The sequence below is a fragment of the Pectinophora gossypiella genome, chromosome 24 (genome assembly GCF_024362695.1).
Source record: "Pectinophora gossypiella chromosome 24, ilPecGoss1.1, whole genome shotgun sequence".
Lineage (NCBI taxonomy): Eukaryota > Metazoa > Arthropoda > Insecta > Lepidoptera > Gelechiidae > Pectinophora > Pectinophora gossypiella.
The window spans coordinates 988,265-1,007,405 of NC_065427.1; the positions used below are offsets into that span (position 1 = coordinate 988,265).

Below are 19,141 nucleotides of genomic sequence, written 5' to 3' on the forward strand. Positions count from 1 at the left end.
TATCTACTGATACCATCACAAATTAATTTTCTATTGCTGTTTGAAAACTGTAGGGCGAATGTCAAAGGCGAGCCCACGCAGCATTGGATGGTAGTCGTTTTAAAATCGACGCCGTCGCCCGTCACAATGCCCCAGGGTAGGTTAAGGGTGCATTGAGGACAAGTCATGGACAATAGACTAACGTTACAATTGTTGTTATTGAAAATTGTATCCAATTTTTAAGATAATAAGGACGGGATTCCGTTGAAGAAGTGTACGGTTGTAGTATGTTGTTGTGGAGGGTAAAGAAATAGGGGTGTTTGCAGGAAGCGGGGCGCGGGGCCGGCAGGGTGCGTCGCGCAGGCGTGGTTCAGTCGCCCGCGCGACCCCGCAGCCGCCGGCCGCGCGCCATGGAGGAGGCCAGAGCCCGCGACCGCGCGCCACTCACCGTCATCGTGGCCCCCAGCAACGCATCGCCCCCTCGCCTGTCGCCTGCCGACCTCCTCCCAGACGGCGATGCCGCGTTCCACCCGCTGTCCGCCGTCAACGGACGCCTGACCCCGCCGGGGCTCGAGCCCGCGTCGTACGCGACCCTCACTCCTCTGCTCCCTTTACCGCCTATCAGCACAGTCTCCGACAAATTCGCGTACCATGCTGGCGGCACGTTCACTGTCATACAGCAGCAGCAGTCGTACGCGTCGCTATCCCCGGCTAATTACAATGAGCCGTTATCACCCCAGTCGGCTTATAGTAGGAGGAGTGCGTCGCCGAACTCGTTTGAAAGGCGGTCGCCTACGCCGCCCCTGCCCAGCCCCGGGCTCGACCTCAACGCGGCGTTGATGGCGCGTGAGGAGCAACAGCAACAGCAGCAACAACAACAACAGCAACAGAACGACACGGAGGAGATAAACACAAAGGAACTGGCTCAAAGGATAAGTGGCGAGTTGAAGCGGTACTCGATACCCCAAGCGATATTCGCGCAGAGGGTGTTATGTCGGTCACAAGGGACGCTAAGCGATTTATTAAGGAATCCAAAACCCTGGTCGAAGCTCAAATCCGGACGGGAGACGTTTAGAAGAATGTGGAAATGGTTGCAAGAGCCCGAATTTCAGAGGATGTCCGCGCTGAGGCTAGCAGGTACGATTGCATGATGCTCTATGTGGTTCTTATTAGAAATGCCGTAGTGAGTTCATTTTGTAACTGTTTTGTTTGAAAACGAACAATGATGTCATATTTAGACTGGTAGTTGATTTAGGTTTAATATTGAGCAGCAATATCTACCTGAGAACAAAACCTGGTAGGAGAAACTCAATGACTGTAGGTATAAAAAATACCTTTACGACTTTGCGCAACCTAGAAAGTTCCACGCCACGTTGTTGCTTCATTAACATCAAGTATATATATTTTTTAATTTTCTAATACAGCAAAGTAAGCAAAGGTGACTTGCCTCCATTTTGAAACTTAGCTTCTACGAGAGAGAAGTGAATGTTCTTTAAAAGCTTTACCTTTGCAAACATAATATTAGTGTAATCCTAATTGTTGAACTGATCTTCTGAATGGCGTGAGTAAGAGAGAGCAAAAAGGTTCGTTTTGGATTGGGGTTTGCTCGTTTTGTTCCCAGTGCAATTAGAAAATTCAACGAGATACAGCTTCAATAGCTACATGACTTTGCTAAAAAATTAGATCCTTATAAGGTTCAATTTACACTTTGGATTCTTTGATTCCTGTTATAAACGTGCTTGTAATGAGGTTTATTAAGACATCTGTCTGTGACTTTAGTTTCAATAACTTCTACGTTTCTCTTATATTATATTATACTTACTAAATAACAGTAAACTTGTAAAATCGAACTACAAAAACGAAATGTACTAATTGATGATCCCTTTTCCGCGTCAGTTTTACACATATCTTGAATTTTTATTAACTTATTATTCTATCGTCTATGTAGGGAAAAGGTAAATCTATTTTTCTGAAAATTTATGGAGTATTTTTATTTTTATCGAGTGTAAACAAACAAATGTGGCGACTGTCAGCTGCCGCCATCGATTCCGCCGCAATCGATGCTGGGTCAACGGTGAACGCTCGATTCTGCGTTCACTTGTACGGTGTACATTGCTCCTCTTGTATGATTATTCCCTCGTAGGTCACATTTTAAGTTGCCAATGTATATCGTTAGACGTATTGAGCCTGAAATGTCTTGTTTAGTACTGATATTGACCAAAGCGGTAATTAAGTTCTCCAATTTACTTATTTTTTATCACTCATTTATATAGTAGATTCATTTTAAAATTAGGCTGAGCTTGTGTGGGAAAATCAAAATATGTGTTGCAAGTTGCAGTATGTTAGGAAGTTTGGATGATTGTAACGTTTTTAATGTTTGTCGTATAATGATAGGGTTAAAGACAACTCAAATAAAACAAAAAATACTAAATAAGTAATTGTAAATAATGCTTCCCAGCATTATTTACTTATTTATTGAAGTGGCTTACGTATCCCAGAGGCTATCACTACCAGACAAATGAGACGTATGGAATCCAGTACTTCCTTGAAATAATCGGCTTTTTATCCATCATAAAAGCAGTAATCTTCTAGCAGTAGGTACTTGTTCCGTGCATGGCCGGGAACAGACAAATTTCAAACATTATGCTTTCCATCCCTGAGCACGTTAAGCACCATTTTGAAAAATCACATTCTGACATTCAACATACCCTCGATATCGTCGTGTGACCGCGCGCGGCACGTATTTTTCATCCCCTTCCATCCCCTCAGGGGGCGATTTCCGGGATAAAAACTCTTCCTTAAGTCTCAAACTATCTCCATAGCTAATCTAATACGGTTGAGCGGGTTAAGCATGAAAAGGTAACAGACAGACAGACTGAGTTCAGCATTTATAATATTAGTGTGGATTTGAGGTGACGGGCGGGAGTTTATGTATTTATGTCATGTATGTTTTGAGTTTTTAATGTATGTGTTTATGTACTGTAATACATTATGATATGACGCTTGCCCTTAGTATCTGTTTCTTTAAAAATGAGACAATTTCTGTTGTTGCAGTTTCCAATGACGCAGCACAAGGTAACAAAATTAATATATTTTGAGTAATTTTGATTTGATCAAGTTTTAAGTAGTTTAATTGGCGTTACATGTCCAAATACATATATAATATGAGGCGGAAGAAGCTACCCTCATCTAGTAGAATTGGGTACGGCGCATACTACACCACTCTGCTCTACTGCGGAAAATCATCCAGACCCGTGAAGATGATCCGTGCTTCGGAAGGCACGTTAAGCCGTTGGTCCCGGTTACTACTTACTGATGTAAGTATGTAGTCGTTACATGAGCCATGTCAGGGGCCTTTGGCGGCTCAATAATAACTCTGACACCAGGGTTGATGAGGTTGGTATTCCACCTCACAACCCATACGATAAGAAGAAGATCATCCAGACTCAATTGAAGTCAGAAAAGTCAGTTAACCTTCCCGCCAGGGAGTTGAACAGCAGGCGTCTGGTTTCATTTGGTATAAGTTAGCATCACAACACACACACACACACACACACACACACACACACACACACACACACACACACACACACACACACACACACACACACACACACACACACACACACACACGCACACACACACACACACACACACACAAACAAACACACACACAGAAACGCACGCACAGCCACTCTTTGCCAGCTTCACAGCCCCCCCCACCCCTTGCTAGCTATTTAAGTCTCATGTAATAGGGGGGCGAGCTTATTGCCATTAAAACTATCATTTACTATGATCCAAACATGAATTCTAATTCATAAAGTCGAATTCAGTGATTCAGACTTCGAGCCAGGTTTCGAACCCGTTCGAGTTAGCTTGCGGTCGATAACTTATCTTTCATGATAGTGGATTGATGTATAATGACGTCACTACGGTAATGATTAAGCGCAATTTCTAATTGACTTGTTTGAATGTAGTCTCGAGCTTATTAGTAATTGTAAAAGAGATAATAAAACAATTTTAACATTCAAATTGCCCCATAAATTATTGTTTTTGAAATGACATTATTATTATGTTGATATCGTAAATTATAATAAAAGTCTTTTCGGGATAAGTGTCATCGTAAAGCCACGTCTACAATGAAAGATAATAAAAACCTAATCAACAAAAGAATGTGTTATCGAGTAGTGACGAGTACATCAGCTGCTCATCGATTCGGTGACAATCGATGCAGGTCACCGCACGGCACTACGCGGGCGATATCACCTTCGGGTCACTGTGTAGATTCGATACCATCTGTCACTCATTGAGCAATGATTCGGATAAGTGTTTTTTATTTTTTTATTGATTTAGATTGAAATCCGTATAGACTCCCTAATTCTCTATCTTTCCGTATAAAGCACAAATTCATTTATTTCTTAGTCTGACTTAATGTTTACTATACTACAGGTTAAGAAGACCTCCCCTTCTTATTTTTCCTTTTCTTGCTCAGAGCAATCTTCTATAAAACAAATGTTTTATCGAGTAGAGTGACGTATACATCAGCTGCTCATCGATTCGGTGACAATCGATGCAGGTCACCGCACGGCACTATGCGCGTTCGATCGGAATTTGAATAGACTTCTACTTGTTTTCTCTGATGATCTCCCCTTCTCATTTTCACTCTTTTCTTTTTAAAGAAATTTCTTATAATAAATTATTGACTTTGGAAAAGAGAAAATCTTATAAAACAGTGTTGTCGAGTAGAGTGACGTGTACGTCAGCTGCTCATCGATTCGGTGAGAATCGATGCAGGTCACCGCACGGCACTACGCGCGCTCGATATCACCTCCGGGTCACTGTGCAGATTCGATACCACCTGTCACTCATGGAGTATGGTTAGCGCCACGAAAGAAACCCAGTGACGTTGACGTCTGCATGGAATTATTATGTTATATTATGATACTAGCTATTATTTACGACATCACATTAAATACCTCAAAAATAACAGTATGTTGCCACTATTTAATGGATGTTATTATAAATATAAGCCTTTCTCTCGAATCACTCTATCTATTAAAAAAAACCGCATCAAAATCCGTCGAGTAGGTTTAAAGATTTAAGCGTACATAGGGATATAGGAACAGAAAAAGCGACTTTGTTTTATACTATGTAGTGATTATGTCCGTGGGACTTTTGTGGCGCGTACTCTTACTTTGGTTAATATCTCGCTCAGGTTGTTCGATGCAATCATACATAGAGAAGAATTACATACATACTTACATAAACTTACGGTAATTACGGTAAACGAGTCAACGTGCAGATACGTTTGAGGTGAAGTTGTAAGCCAAGCATAAGATTGGATAACTTATGGATAATTATGATGAACCGTATGGTAACAGGCGATCAGCCCATCGCTCGTATAAGGATCCACCAATTTAGAGACGATGCAATATTTCTGTTGATTTTCTTACTAAAAGGTATTAACCGCTTAAAGATACCGTTGCTTGGTAGCTTCACTTACGAATACAATAATTTTTTCAACTAAAACAATATTTTTTATAATATGAATCATCTTAGATCGGCTTCTTTTTCAAGATTAGCATTGAGTACATATAATTTATCTCTTGACTAGGTCCTCCACTCAATTATTAAAAGTAATTATATAACCAAATAATAAATTAATAAAGACAACTATATGGCGTGACATTCTGTGACCAGAGATAGGCAAGAAATAGCAGAAGGAACATAATTTGTTTCTAGGTTCCCCAGTAGATATTTGATACTAGATTTTGGTTACTTTTCGAATATACAATACAATGTATTATTATTATGCTGAAATCATTGTAGTACCTACTTGGATTTGTTTCATTTGGTTTGATTAGAGTTTTACTGTAAAATCTTCAGGTTAGGTAAGCGGACCCTGTGACAACGGTGATTGATGATGGATACCTACATTTTTATGACAATGTGCTCATTACATTATTGAAACAGTAATGTACTTGTACGTACTCGTAATAGCATTTTTGTATGCGCATAAATATTACGTTGGTTTATACTGAAAGTACATTATATTTAGCTTGCTCGTAATTGCGCAGATAAGTAGGTATTTCATGTCTACATTGAGGAGCTTTCAGTTAAAGTTATAACTCTACCGTGACCAAAACGTGGAATGACGTTGTTATAAAACGTGTTTCCTTATTTAATTCTTTAATTTCCTTAGTTGAAGTAGTACTTGGGTAGAACACTTTAAAAAGCAGAATTTCCTCTACATTCGTAACGTAACCACCAAATTTGTATTTCCTGATAATTTATCTGGAAAATCGCGTCTAAAAACACCCGGGGAGGGCATTCCAAGCCGCACATTACTGGCACATGCCTCCCCGCGTGACGTCACTCCCCTCCCCCGCGGTATCGATCCGTGTCTCCCCTCCCGCCCCCTCCGTGCGACCCGCACGTTGTACCACCATTATACTTAGTTCTGTGACTTCTTAATATGTATACGTTTTAATTTTTTTATTTCATTTAAGTATATTCCGGTTGATTGAGGGGAGACCTGTGGCTAACAGTGGGATGTATATAGGCTGCTTATGTTATGTTAAGATTTTATTTAAGTTTTAAAAGGTTTGTGTGATTTCTAACATGGACCATTATATGGTAATATATTCTTAGATAGAGCGGCTCACATGTCACATTCCCTGTATGATTCATCATATCCATTTTAGGTTTTCGTGTCCAATATGGCTGCAAGTTGTTATCCTGCCCAACCCGTTACGGATTACGGGCTTGAGTGTACGTATGTATTCGAGTATATTACATTATATTTGAGGTTGGAAACTACGGATATATAATTATGTAAGTGTTTGAGAATGATTGAATGGCAAGCGATGTTGAAGGCAGGGTGACCTAAAAAGAGTGCAAGAGGAAAGATAGGTATTCATATGTATAAGCTCACAGTCTTGCGAGATTGAAATCATGAATATTGCAAATTTTAATAAGCTTACTATTAGAAATCAAACGTAATGGCATCCGTGGTTCAGTGGTTGAGTGTTCTGCTCACGACCCGAAGGTCCTGGGTTCGAATCCCGGTGGGGACAAATCACTTTGTGTAGGACATTGTATTGCTTTGCTTACACCTGATTGTCCAGAAGTTAGACGATCCGTGCTTCGGAAGGCACGTTAAGCCGTTGGTCCCGGTTACTACTTACTGATGTAAGTACGTAGTCGTTATTCGAGTCACGTTAGGGGCCTTTGGCGGCTCAATAATAACCCTGACACCAGGGTTGATGAGGTTGGTCATCCACCTCACAACCCATACGATAGATGAAGAAATCAAACGTCATTTACTTTCACTATAGGATCGTTAGGTATAGACGCAAATAAGTATATATTGAAGCTCAAGAATATTTTAAGTTTTGTCCTAATTTACCTATTTATATGTACAACTGCTTCCATAAATATTTTTAGAAGAAGCTACAGTTATGCTTATTAAGAGAAGAAAGGATACAAACATAGCGAGGCGTGTGCTCTGCACCCCATGCGCCGCATGCCTCGCAACGTGTGTTAGCTACCTTCATATTCGTGGCGAGGCATAGGCTATAACACAGCAAATCTTGCGACGCCTCGCCATGTGACATGGCATACCTAACTACTTATGACATAACATAACAGAAAATTCTTATATTTTTATGAGACCTACGAAACATAAAGCAACCCGTCACCACTAGGGCTGATGACGTCGGTCATTGACCTCACAGCCCACACGAGAGAAGAAGAAAACGCAGATAAAAGTGCCTCAAAAATATTTTTCGAACGAAGCTATAATTATGCTTATTACGCTGCACGCCTTGCTTTATGTTGTAGCTCACGCCTCGCCACGAGTATGCAGGTACCTACACACATGGCGAGGCGTGAGCTACAACATATAGCAAGGCGTGCAGCGTATGGTATACACATGCATCTTAATGTTTGACCGAGTTTCTTCTCTTAATAAGCATAACTATAGCTTTGTTGGAAAAATATTTTTTGAGGCACTTTTATCCGCGTTTTCTTCTTCTCTCGTGTGGGCTGTGAGGTCAATGACCGACGTCATCAGCCCTAGTGGTGACGGGTTGCTTTATGTTTCGGAGGTCTCATAAAAATATAAGAATTTTCTGTTATGTTACGTCATAAGTAGTTATGCCATGTCAGTGACCTTTGGGCGCGTGCTGTAACTTAAACGAGACATGGTCATAAGACGGCTGTTATGAACTGTATCTATGCAGATACAGTACTGGTATACACCAGAGGGGCAAAAATGGCTACATCGAAGCAATATTGCAATTTGACATTTGCACATATAAAAGTAAGTGCGCAATGCTAACAAATGACAAATAGCAATATTGCTTTTTTAGAAGAATTGCTTTGATGTGGCCTTTTTAACCTGTCTGTTAGTATGATTTGAAAAGTCAGTTTATAATGGACGTATTATAAATCCACCAGTTGGAGACTTCTCCTGCAGAGTGTGCGGTAGAGTTTGCCGCTCTAGGATTGGCTTGCACAGCCATGAAAGAAAGTGCATTTCTTCGAGGCAATGACGTCATAAATCGTCTGAAACAGACGTATAAGGCCAATGATGATGATGATTATAAATGATATATTTTTCATATCTAGTCCTGTATTTTGGGGAATGTTACAACACAATGGGTTATCACTGACGTCCCGGCTTAACATCAGCTACAGATTCGAATCTTGTAAGAGTCATTATTTGCCCATCGTGCGCTGTACTATAGTTTAGACTTATCATTTGACAAACCTCCGTCTAGTTGGTCTCTCGATCTGGAGGTCGATTCTCGGTGAGAACATAAAATCACAATAAAAAAAAACCGATTGACCTTTGATGAGAATGGAAGAAGCGAAAGTGGTGTGTCAGGATTATGGTAAATGTTCCATGAATTTATGAAAAACATGTCAAGTTTTAGTAAGTGTTCTATAAAATGAAACACACGTAAATTTTAGGAAGAAATTTAAAAAAGCTCTCCCGAAATGTTTTATTCGCCAATAACCTGACAGAATTAAGTTGACAGCACACGTCAAATGGGTTGCATACCAGCGAGATGCATATTTTGATCGCTCTGGTTATTCGTTCATTCACTCTTTTTAAAATGAATTATCCGCCCCTTTCCTTTATGGCGGATAAAAGGAAAGGACGAGTATAACTTAAAATAAACTTGGTGTGTACTAAAATCAGTATCGCTGGGTTACTATAATCTATGTACATGTATGTAGCTATTGTTGGTACCTAAAAGGGCGTAAGTAGACGTATAAATAAGCGAATTAATACTTTATTGTATGTAGTACATGAGCCACAAATCATAGAAATAATGGAGATATGCCCTCAGCACTAAATTACAAGTCCGCATGTTATCAACACACGTCGACGTGTGAAGCGGCAGACAAGCGGAAGACATTTCTAACTGGACCACTACATCGTTTTACCCGCCATTCATAGAGCGAACTCCACTTTGACAGTCCCTGATTTATGAGGCGTCGATTTTTTTTAAAAGTCTTTTTTGAAACATAACATAAACAGCCTATACAGGTCTCACTGCTGGGCACAGGCCTCGCCTCAATCAACCAGAGGGGCTACGAAGCATACTCAACCTCGCTGCTCCACTGCTTCTTTTTTAAATGCATTCTACTCTATTCCTTACCGAATTTAAATAAGTAAGAATAGGTTCTTGCTAGGCGAGTATTTTCCAGCTAAGGTTACATCATTCATCATCACGTGAACTTGTAACTACCTATTGTAAATTAAAAAAGTCAAAACGAAGAAAAAGAAAAGCATAAATATTTATTCGATTTTTCAAATATTTGCACTTGTTTATTTCAAAATACTACTAACTAATGCATGCTGAAACGGTTCCACCTCAACATATTGCTATAGCCTAGGGTGTGGCGCTAATTTTCAGTTTTCAAAGAGTCTTTATGGTAGCCAGATACATTTTTGAATTAATTTTGCAGATACAAACCAGCACCAAAGTAAAGGCGACAATGTAAACAACATGCAGCAAGTTTACTCGCAGCCCAGGGATTACGCCCCGCCGGCTCAGGGCTCCGCAATGTACGGGCCTCCTCACTGGGACTCCCCGTACGAACCCGCCGGCGATGTATCTTGCTTGTGAGTCCCCGTTGATTTGTCCCGACCAACTCCTTCTATCTCCCTTCCATTTCCTGAGACGCTTCTCTTCTTTCGAAGGTCCGAAGTTTGTCGTTTAATCGCAAAATCGTTCAATTTCAATATAGGATCCATGATATAAGAAGACCTGGGGGTTTAAAATGGCCACATCGAAGCAATTCATCTAAGAAAGCAATATTGCAATTTGCGCATATAAAAGTAAGTGCGCAATGCAAACAAGACTTTCTTAGATGAATTGCTTCGATGTGGCCATTTTAAACCCCCAGGTATGCTCAAAAGTGACAGCTAACATTTCAAAGTTAGCCCAGCTGACGTCATCCCACCCTGCGTTGCCATTTTATAAAAAATAAATTACCCACGACCAATTTTTTTATATTTACTTTGCAAGGAAATTTTGAACTTTTAGTAAAAGGTTTACTTACAGATTTAATGATTTTTATATATGTGACAAGTAATAGTAATTAAATACATTAGTCAGTAATTCACTTAATATACAATAATAAAATTTACGTCCTTGGATTGTTGGAGATACCAATTTAATGGTAACACAGTGGTAACACAGTGGTAACACAGTGTTGACACAGTGGTAACACTTACGTCATCAAAGGGCTAGCAATGGCGGCTAGACATAGAATGATAGGATCATGAGAGCTTAGTTATTGAAAGTCAGGATTCTGTTTTTAGTTTAAACATAGAATAGTACTGATTACAGTACACACTATCTAATTTTGTTTTAAGTCATACCTGTCATTTTCTTATTCGCCGAAAAGGAAGGGGACGGATAATCGACACGTATAAAATTTATGGAACACACGTCAGTTTTAGGCAGACATTTATAAAACCCTCCCATAATTTTATATTGGCTAATAACCCGGCAGAATTAAGTTGACAGCACACGTCTAACGGGTTGCATATCAGTCAGATGCCTATTTTATTCGCCCGGAGTATTCATTCCTTTTAAAATTAACAGTTATCAATCATCCGTCTCTTTTCTTTTCGGTGGATAAGAAAATGACAGGTATAACTTAAAATAAAATTAGATGGTATCTAATTATTTTATATTAGGTATGATTCTTTTTACCGACTTTAATAATTTAGGTAATTCTCAACTCGACGCTTATATATTTTTAAGATTTGTTTTGAATATATTAAAATTATAAGCAAGGAAATAGGTTTGTTTATTAAATAATCGGCGGCGGCTGTTACTCCACCGACAAGAGCGCAGCTCTTAAATAGAGAGAGAGATTAAATAATCCCCTTTTTGTGGGGTTTTCATTAATGCGTCTTATAATCGAAGAAGATACTTCCTTATACCTGTCCTGGCCTTTCCCATAATCCTATGGCTGCGTAGCAGTGGACTTGGTTTCTTTTAGGTATAAATATGTATGTATAGCTTGTCGCAAAGGTAAAACGTATACATCTATCTATACCTAGTAAGTAACATGTTATTCAGTGTTTTATTGATACAGGTCGCTTTGTGACAAGCATCTTTAGATATTGAAAGAAGAATGTCTGAATGGATATTTATTTATTTATTTCCAATTTTATTTTTTTATATCATATATAAATAAATGTGTAAAATGTATAGACATTGCTCTCATAGATGTTTGTTTTCGTGGATAGGCAGTATCCTTCCCTGACCTTTTAATTTTTTTTAATATTAGTTGGAAAGTGATGGCAAAGATACTGCCTAGACAAGGAATATTATTATCTGTTTTAGAGATTTTTGAGAATTATTTTTTAATAGCTCTAGGTAAGTGTATTTTGTTAGCTTCAAGAAGCCAAGATGAATGTTAGACTGCTACTGCTGCCCCTTCCCTCCTTTTTTGGTTTCCCCCCTCGCCAGGGCTGCAAATAGTTTTAAATATGATTTTATAGGTGCCTGCGAGATTCAGAACCCTTTGTTAATGTTGTTTACATTGTCGCCAGGTATGCGTTTTAAATAATACGTTTGATGTTTAGAAATATTAGAGGACACTTTGGAATATAATGAAACATACGTGATATTTCTTACCCCATGAAATGTCAAACAGTTTTAAATGTTCACTTTGTTCTAAACGCCGGTTACTTTAAGAATCTTTTTTTGAAATCAGAATTTCGATATTCCAATGTGTTCGTTATAATTAAACTAGAATTTAGTGAAAATAAACAAAATTGTAATAAACAAAACTACTTTTAGTTCGAGTTTACAAGCCAAAACTTACTCTAACTAAAAGCCGCCTTTAAAGGAGAAATGAAATGCCATAGGTTCTCCTTAGTTTCTAGACAAATGTTTCTATAAATAATGGAAAATTTAGCAAACTTTCATATACACTTTGATACTTTAATGGTAATTATAGATTTAGTACCAATTTTTGTTAAGAAACTATTGCTGGAAAATGTAGACATATAAGCAAAGTGATAGATGATACACGACCCAATCTCGTTGAAAGGTTTTATTCAATTTAGTCTTTAAAGTGAACTTTCTGATCTTGGCTTAGATATATTCACGAAAAATAAAAACTGTTTTCGAGAATAACAAAATAATGAAGAAGGGAAGTCATTCTTCAAAGAATACAAGTGTATATGAAAGTTGTGTAGCATAAATGTTTAGAGGCATGTTCGGTGTCTTTAGATATTGGAATTACAAGCCTGAACATCAATAATGATCAAAGTTTAGCAAATAAGCTGATTGTGATCTTTTCTTTGTTACAGCGGCCCAGATTCCACAGAGAGGCAGTGAGTATAAACTTTTAATTATATTTAAGTACCTACCCACTTAACTTCTTAGGAAAGTTATTTGCTTCTTTATTTCTCTGCGAGTTTCATCATCATCTTTTATGACTAAAGCCTATTCACTCTTTCGGTGAGTGCTACTAGTCTTAGCCTCGCTTGTCCTGTGCAGACTTTATCTGGGGGCACGGGAGTGCCATTGCCAAGACGAGCAAAGCGAAGCGCAAGGGCAGGTCACTACGTATCTTTTCTCGAAACGTTTCGTCGATTTTTTAAACCCTCATAACTTTGATTTGGATTATACCAGTTAAATTAAATTCTCAGGACATGTTGTCATTGTCAGCAGTAGACTTATTAAAGATATAAAGTTTCCAATGCATAGCGTGTAGAATTTGTAAACTTAAGGTTTGTATAGTTAGGGCGTCTAGAGTTAGAAGCTTGGCTTTACATGAGATCTGATAACTTTTTGATATTGCGATTGCGACATTTTATATGGAAATGTTTTTGTTGGAATTTATTTCACAGAACGACCCACTTCAGTACAATTAGTGATGACATTTTGCATTTAGTGTGATATTTCAATATATATAACATTTTACAATATCATGCGCGGTAAGTCTTAGATCTGTCTAAGTACGTCAACTAGTGTCACAATGTCACAACGTTCATGAGCGTATTCAAAAAATTCAAAAAAAAATAAATTCAAAAATATTTATTTTTCAAAATTGGCTTACAAAGTTAGCGCTTTTTGAACGTCAAACATAATTAAATTACATATTATGTAACTAGCTGTAAAACTACTACCACATCGGAATCTGTAACGCTGAGGGAAAGACGTGTCGTAGTGATCTATCAGTCGAGATTAGGTTTATCGATTCTTTTCTATCTAACAGTACTTAGTTAATCTTGCGCTGGATGTACTTCTGACTACCCCAATTGGGATATAGTCGTGAGCTTATGTGTGTTCTTTTTCCATATAAATTGTCGACCAGTCCAATAGGTTCAGCGTTTAGTCTAACTGACGTAATTAAATACTACGAGACTCTAGAGAGCGATTAGCTAAATGGAAATGGTTGTATAACAAAGTAGACATATATCTGCGCCGACTGTTACCGTCGTGGCTAACTTGCTGATATTAGACATCATCAACATCTTCCTAGCATTATCCCGTTTTCATAGGGTCCGCTTATCTAACCTGAAGATTTGACATGTTAGGTTGTTACAGAAGCGACTGCCTGTCTGATCTTCCAACCCGCAAAGGGAAAACCAGCCCATTACAAGTTAGGTTACATACCTCCGTGGTATGAGGGTTGATAATCATTTATGATCCAAACATGAATTCGAAAAACGATTTCGAAAATCATAGGTTTAGGCCCATGCTGGATTCAAACCTCATGCTGGATGGAGTCAACTACGACGACTCCGTGCTGATATCACACCTCAGGTTTTTTTGCTTGCCCCAAAAATACTCTATTAACCTGTATACCTTATGTCATTGTACTGTCGTGGTAGCCCAATTGGAATAACGTTTGATTCTCACTGTGATGTCGTATGTTAGAATCCCAGCACACACCTAAACCACGATTTTCGAATGTTTTGAGTCCTAAATGATTACCACATGCTGAAGGAAAACATCTTGAAGGAACCCACAGTCCCGTGAAATGCGTTTTAAAGTTATGTGACGTAATCTGTATTGAACTGGTTTTCCCTTCGTGGGTTGGAAGGTCAGTCAGGTAGTCGTTTCTGTAAAAAAAATTGTCAAATCTTCAGATTAGGTATGCGGACCATGTGAAAACCTTAACCAATAGGCAAACGATATTAAACTCCATCAAAATCAATCAACTCCAGGCAAATTATTAGAATTTCGACAATCACAGAAAAGGATTTCTATCAAGATAAGAGATTTACACGAACATTTCCCGTGGTGACGAGTATATTATATATCTTGGGTAAAATTGTGTAATTTGTTTGCATTGCAGGCTGCAAGCGCAAGGAGGACATGAATTCGGATACTCTGCCTTCCCCGAAGAAGCCACGTTTGGTTTTCACAGACCTCCAGCGGCGTACTCTACAGGCTATTTTTAAGGTACAGAAATATTACATGCAATGAGAAAATTTAATAGAAAAGGTCTGCCTCAGACAGACGAACATGCAAGCTCCTGCTCAAGAAGCTGCTCCTGGCAAGCAAAAAATAAAATCGGTATAATTAAGGATAAGCATAAAAGAAAATATACTTTGAACTCTGTTGTTATAGTTATGATGTTGAAAAAAGCTATATATTAAAAAACCCTCTCCGAATTCCAGGAAACAAAACGACCATCAAAAGAAATGCAGGTGACCATAGCGCGGCAGCTCGGTTTGGAACCGACGACCGTCGGAAACTTCTTCATGAACGCTAGGAGGCGTTCCATGGACAAGTGGAAAGACGACGACGCCCCCACGGAACTTGAGCAGCTGGACAGCCAAGACCTGGACCACGTGCCGAGTCTGGACTCCGCCGAGTCAGAGGAAGACCACGATGAACACGAAGACCATCTGTTGTGACGCCGCATACCGCAGCAGCATCTGCTAGTGCTATGAATGCTTGGAGTTGTCAGGGTCGAATGTTCTTGTGAGTTCAGGCAGGCGCTTACGTTCTTTTGGACGGATGCGCTATTTGTCTTCTCGTTCTTCTTTACTACCTTATCTGTAAATCTTCTTTTGGTCTTATTATTAATTATTGTTCTTCTCCCGGTGTATATTATCCTTTTTATAAGGCAGTTTCTTCTGTATATTATTAAGAATGTATTTCCGTTTATATTATATATGTCGCATTGAACATATCTTCGTATGTTTGAATGAGGTCACTGTTTGTGCGTGTAGCACTGATGCATGTTTCTGTAGTCTTACAAGATTCATATTCTGAAGAATTATGTTGATTTAAATCATTACATTTTGCTATCTTGACAACTTCAAGCTCTAAGTGTACAGTAAAGGTTAAACATTAATGTGAGGTGTAGACTTTGACTGGCAACTTAAAGAGCCAATTTACATCACAGTGAACAGAAGAGTAATTGTCTCTTTTCTTTTGTTACCTCGACGGTGAGAGAGAAAGAGATGAAAAGAGAGTCGAGTGCTCTTCAAGTTTTATAAGTAGGTAGTAATGTTTGAAATAGTGAAGTAATCATAGAGTTTGCTCTGCAGTTCATTGTTTTGTAAATTAGCTTTTAAATGACACTGATCTCTCAATATCTAACGTTTCTAGTCAAACGTAATCAATTAGTTATAATAATTTATATTTAGAATGACAATGTTTTGGTTAATTTAGTGTATAGTATATCGTTTGGGCACATTTTATATTATTTCCTTTAACGTATCTGTAGGTTTTCTTCATAGATATCTACTTGTTTTATCTGGAAAACTTTGTAAGCTGGTTGGAAAAGTTTTCATCTTTAAAAGCAAAATTGCTATTTGATATTTGAGCACTTAAGAGTAAGTCCATTTTGTTGAGCAAAAAGTCAAATAGCAATATGGCTTTTTAGATGAAATACTCGATCTGGCCTTTTCATATCCCCTGGAAATCATTTACTTATAAGTTTTTATCCTGAGTGACTATTGAGTTCATTTACAAAACAGCCAATTGCGTTTTCTGTTCCATGTGCTCAGACGATTACTAATTTTAATAGTTGTAATAGTAAACGCAATAATAATTCAAGCTGTCATTATGCGAAAGTGACATTTCAATTAGTCAAAATATCCGATTAAATCGGATAATCTTAGGCAAAGAGCGTTCTCTTACATTATCAAAGAACTGTGTAGGTTATTTATTATATTTTATAATACAAGACTTATTTTTTAAAAGCATTCCATATTTTGTTGTATAGCTTAAACTGTTTGGAGTAAATAAGTCGTGGTTTGAGAACGTTTCTCGGGTAACTTTTGAATTTTGGTATTCAAAATTTTGAACAGCAAAATTGTTTCTGTTTTTTGACGACAAAATGTCGCAGTTAAGAAGTTGTTTTTCTGATCTGTATATTTTGTCTTTGTGTGTATAATTGGAATGCACTATATAATAAATAAATGGGAGTTACATCAAATGCATGTAAACAAGAACAGCTTGCTGTAAGCCAGTTTCCATTAAATTTACATTTTTTAGCAAGTACAGTCATACAATAGATCACCATGTTACATTTTGTACCATTTGCAAATATAATAACCAATAAAATAAAATTATCCAGCGTTACTCGACGGGCTGTACACTTGTTATTGTGTATATATATACACACACACACACATCTTTTGTAAAAATATAAAAAGACGCATAATGCATCGACTTACTTTGCACATAAAATAATGACGATTATTACTTTAATACAGATAATAGTAAAATTTAGTTACGCCTCTAGTCAAGCGATCTCCTACCAACATTCCAAAACTTAGAAAAAGTAAACTTGAAATGAAAGCAAATTTGAGCGTGATATTACTTAAAATAATAACTAGGATAAACATATTTATTTAAGAACAGCTTCGGTAAATATAAGAAAGGAATCTAGTCCGCGATGTGCAAATGTAGTTATTAAAAAAATAACTAACACAATAAATACAATTATTCTAAAACTTAGGCTACGTTTTTACTCTGGCATCCATATTGAATTTTCGTAGTAAAAACGTGGCTTTAAAATTTTCTGAAGTAAAAAAAAAACTTTTTGATAGACTGTATGTGAAAAGCAAAATGTTGAAAGGACGCAAAGTACTTAAGTTATTAAATAAGGATACATTATTTACCTTCATTTATTCTTAAGCTATTTATTTTTGTATTTTTTGCTAGTCTTTTGTGTTCACCAAAGAATTTTGTGCAATTTCTTTTCATGTTAGTTAAGCGTTACTGCAAATAGTAACAAATATATATTCTAACTTTGTTTCTAATTCCATAAATAATATAAAACTAACAGAATAGGGTCTGAAATAACATGTAGAGTCAAGATTTATTTTGTCAAATAGCGCAGTTCTTAATTTCTATATGAAAACATAAATTTTGCGCACAAAAAATGTTATTTAGACCTGTGTGCATGAATGTTTAAAACCTAGACAATTCAATTATATTAGCTGTAGCATTTTGTTGATGACTGTACAGAGTACTTGGCGATTTATTAAAACCTTTTAAGCGAAATTGAACTGTATCAATGTTGAAAATGTTGTTATAAATCGCAGAGAGATGAGACACACTGTTAATGCTTTACTTTACTGCTACAGGAAAATATTCTTCAATACAACTCTCTATGATCTAGTTGTACTCGAGACTTTGACATGATTTAATATTGTTTTACTAGAGAAACTTAAAGCTCTCACTTGGTGATAAGGCGACATCTCTGTATGTAACTCTGGCAATGTTTTTTTTTAAATTGCATTACTATTCTTATCAAGCATAGTAAAGTTGATCCCACTAGTCGGCAAAGGCCTTGACAATTTTCGACTTTTCGCGATTTCCGACTAATTCCTCTATCTTTTACGGGATCTGTCTCGATTTTTGCGTCCACGGACTACTTAACAGTGTGTCTAAAACTCACAAACACTGTGTACCTGTACATTAGCAACTTCACTAGACAAATCTTATAAGCTGTAAGACATTCCCGACAGTTTACGGACAGAAATAAATATTTTTGTGTATGTATAGTGCGCTTTCTGATGTACATAGTACGTGAATATGAATGTAAGATTAAATGTACATTTTACAATGCGTGTGAGTTTTATTTACCATACACTTTCTTACATACATTCTTGTACATAAACATAAACTGCCTATATACGTCCCACTGCTGGGCACAGGCCTCCCCTCAATCAACCGGAGGGGGTATGGAGCATACTCCACCACGCTGCTTAACACAGATCTGTATGCACAAACATCGCGCCCGTGATCCATAAATGGGTGAGCTACAAATCATACAAAGATGGCATGGTGACTGTCCAGCCAAGTAGTCAATGACATACATACACACACATACATACATAAACTCACGCCTCTTTCCCACCGGGGTAAGCAGAAACTATAGAATTCCATTTGCTTCGATCCTGACACACTTCACTTGCTTCCTCCACATTCATCAATCGCTTCATACACGCACGCCGGTTCAGAGTAGATCGTTTAAACCTTTTCTAAGGAAATCTCCAATTTGGTCGTCGTAAGTCCTTCTCGGTCTTCTTCTGTCAGCCGTACCATCAACTTTCGCTTTATATACCGCTTTTGCAATTCTATCCTTCATCCACTCTACGTGTCCAAACCAACCTAACATTCCCTTCTCAATCTTAGTCACTATA

At 37.8% G+C, this 19,141-nt stretch overlaps 1 protein-coding gene across 1 annotated transcript; it reads left to right on the forward strand.

Annotated features, from left to right (window-relative positions):
* The first annotated feature begins 389 nt into the window (after positions 1-389).
* Positions 390-18,498, forward strand: LOC126377891 (hepatocyte nuclear factor 6-like). Its single transcript, XM_050025943.1, has 4 exons — positions 390-1,116; positions 12,830-12,853; positions 14,827-14,933; positions 15,152-18,498. Exons 1-4 carry the CDS (start codon positions 390-392, stop codon positions 15,389-15,391), a joined length of 1,098 nt encoding a protein of 365 aa, XP_049881900.1. The 3' UTR covers positions 15,392-18,498.
* Positions 18,499-19,141: the final 643 nt, after the last annotated feature.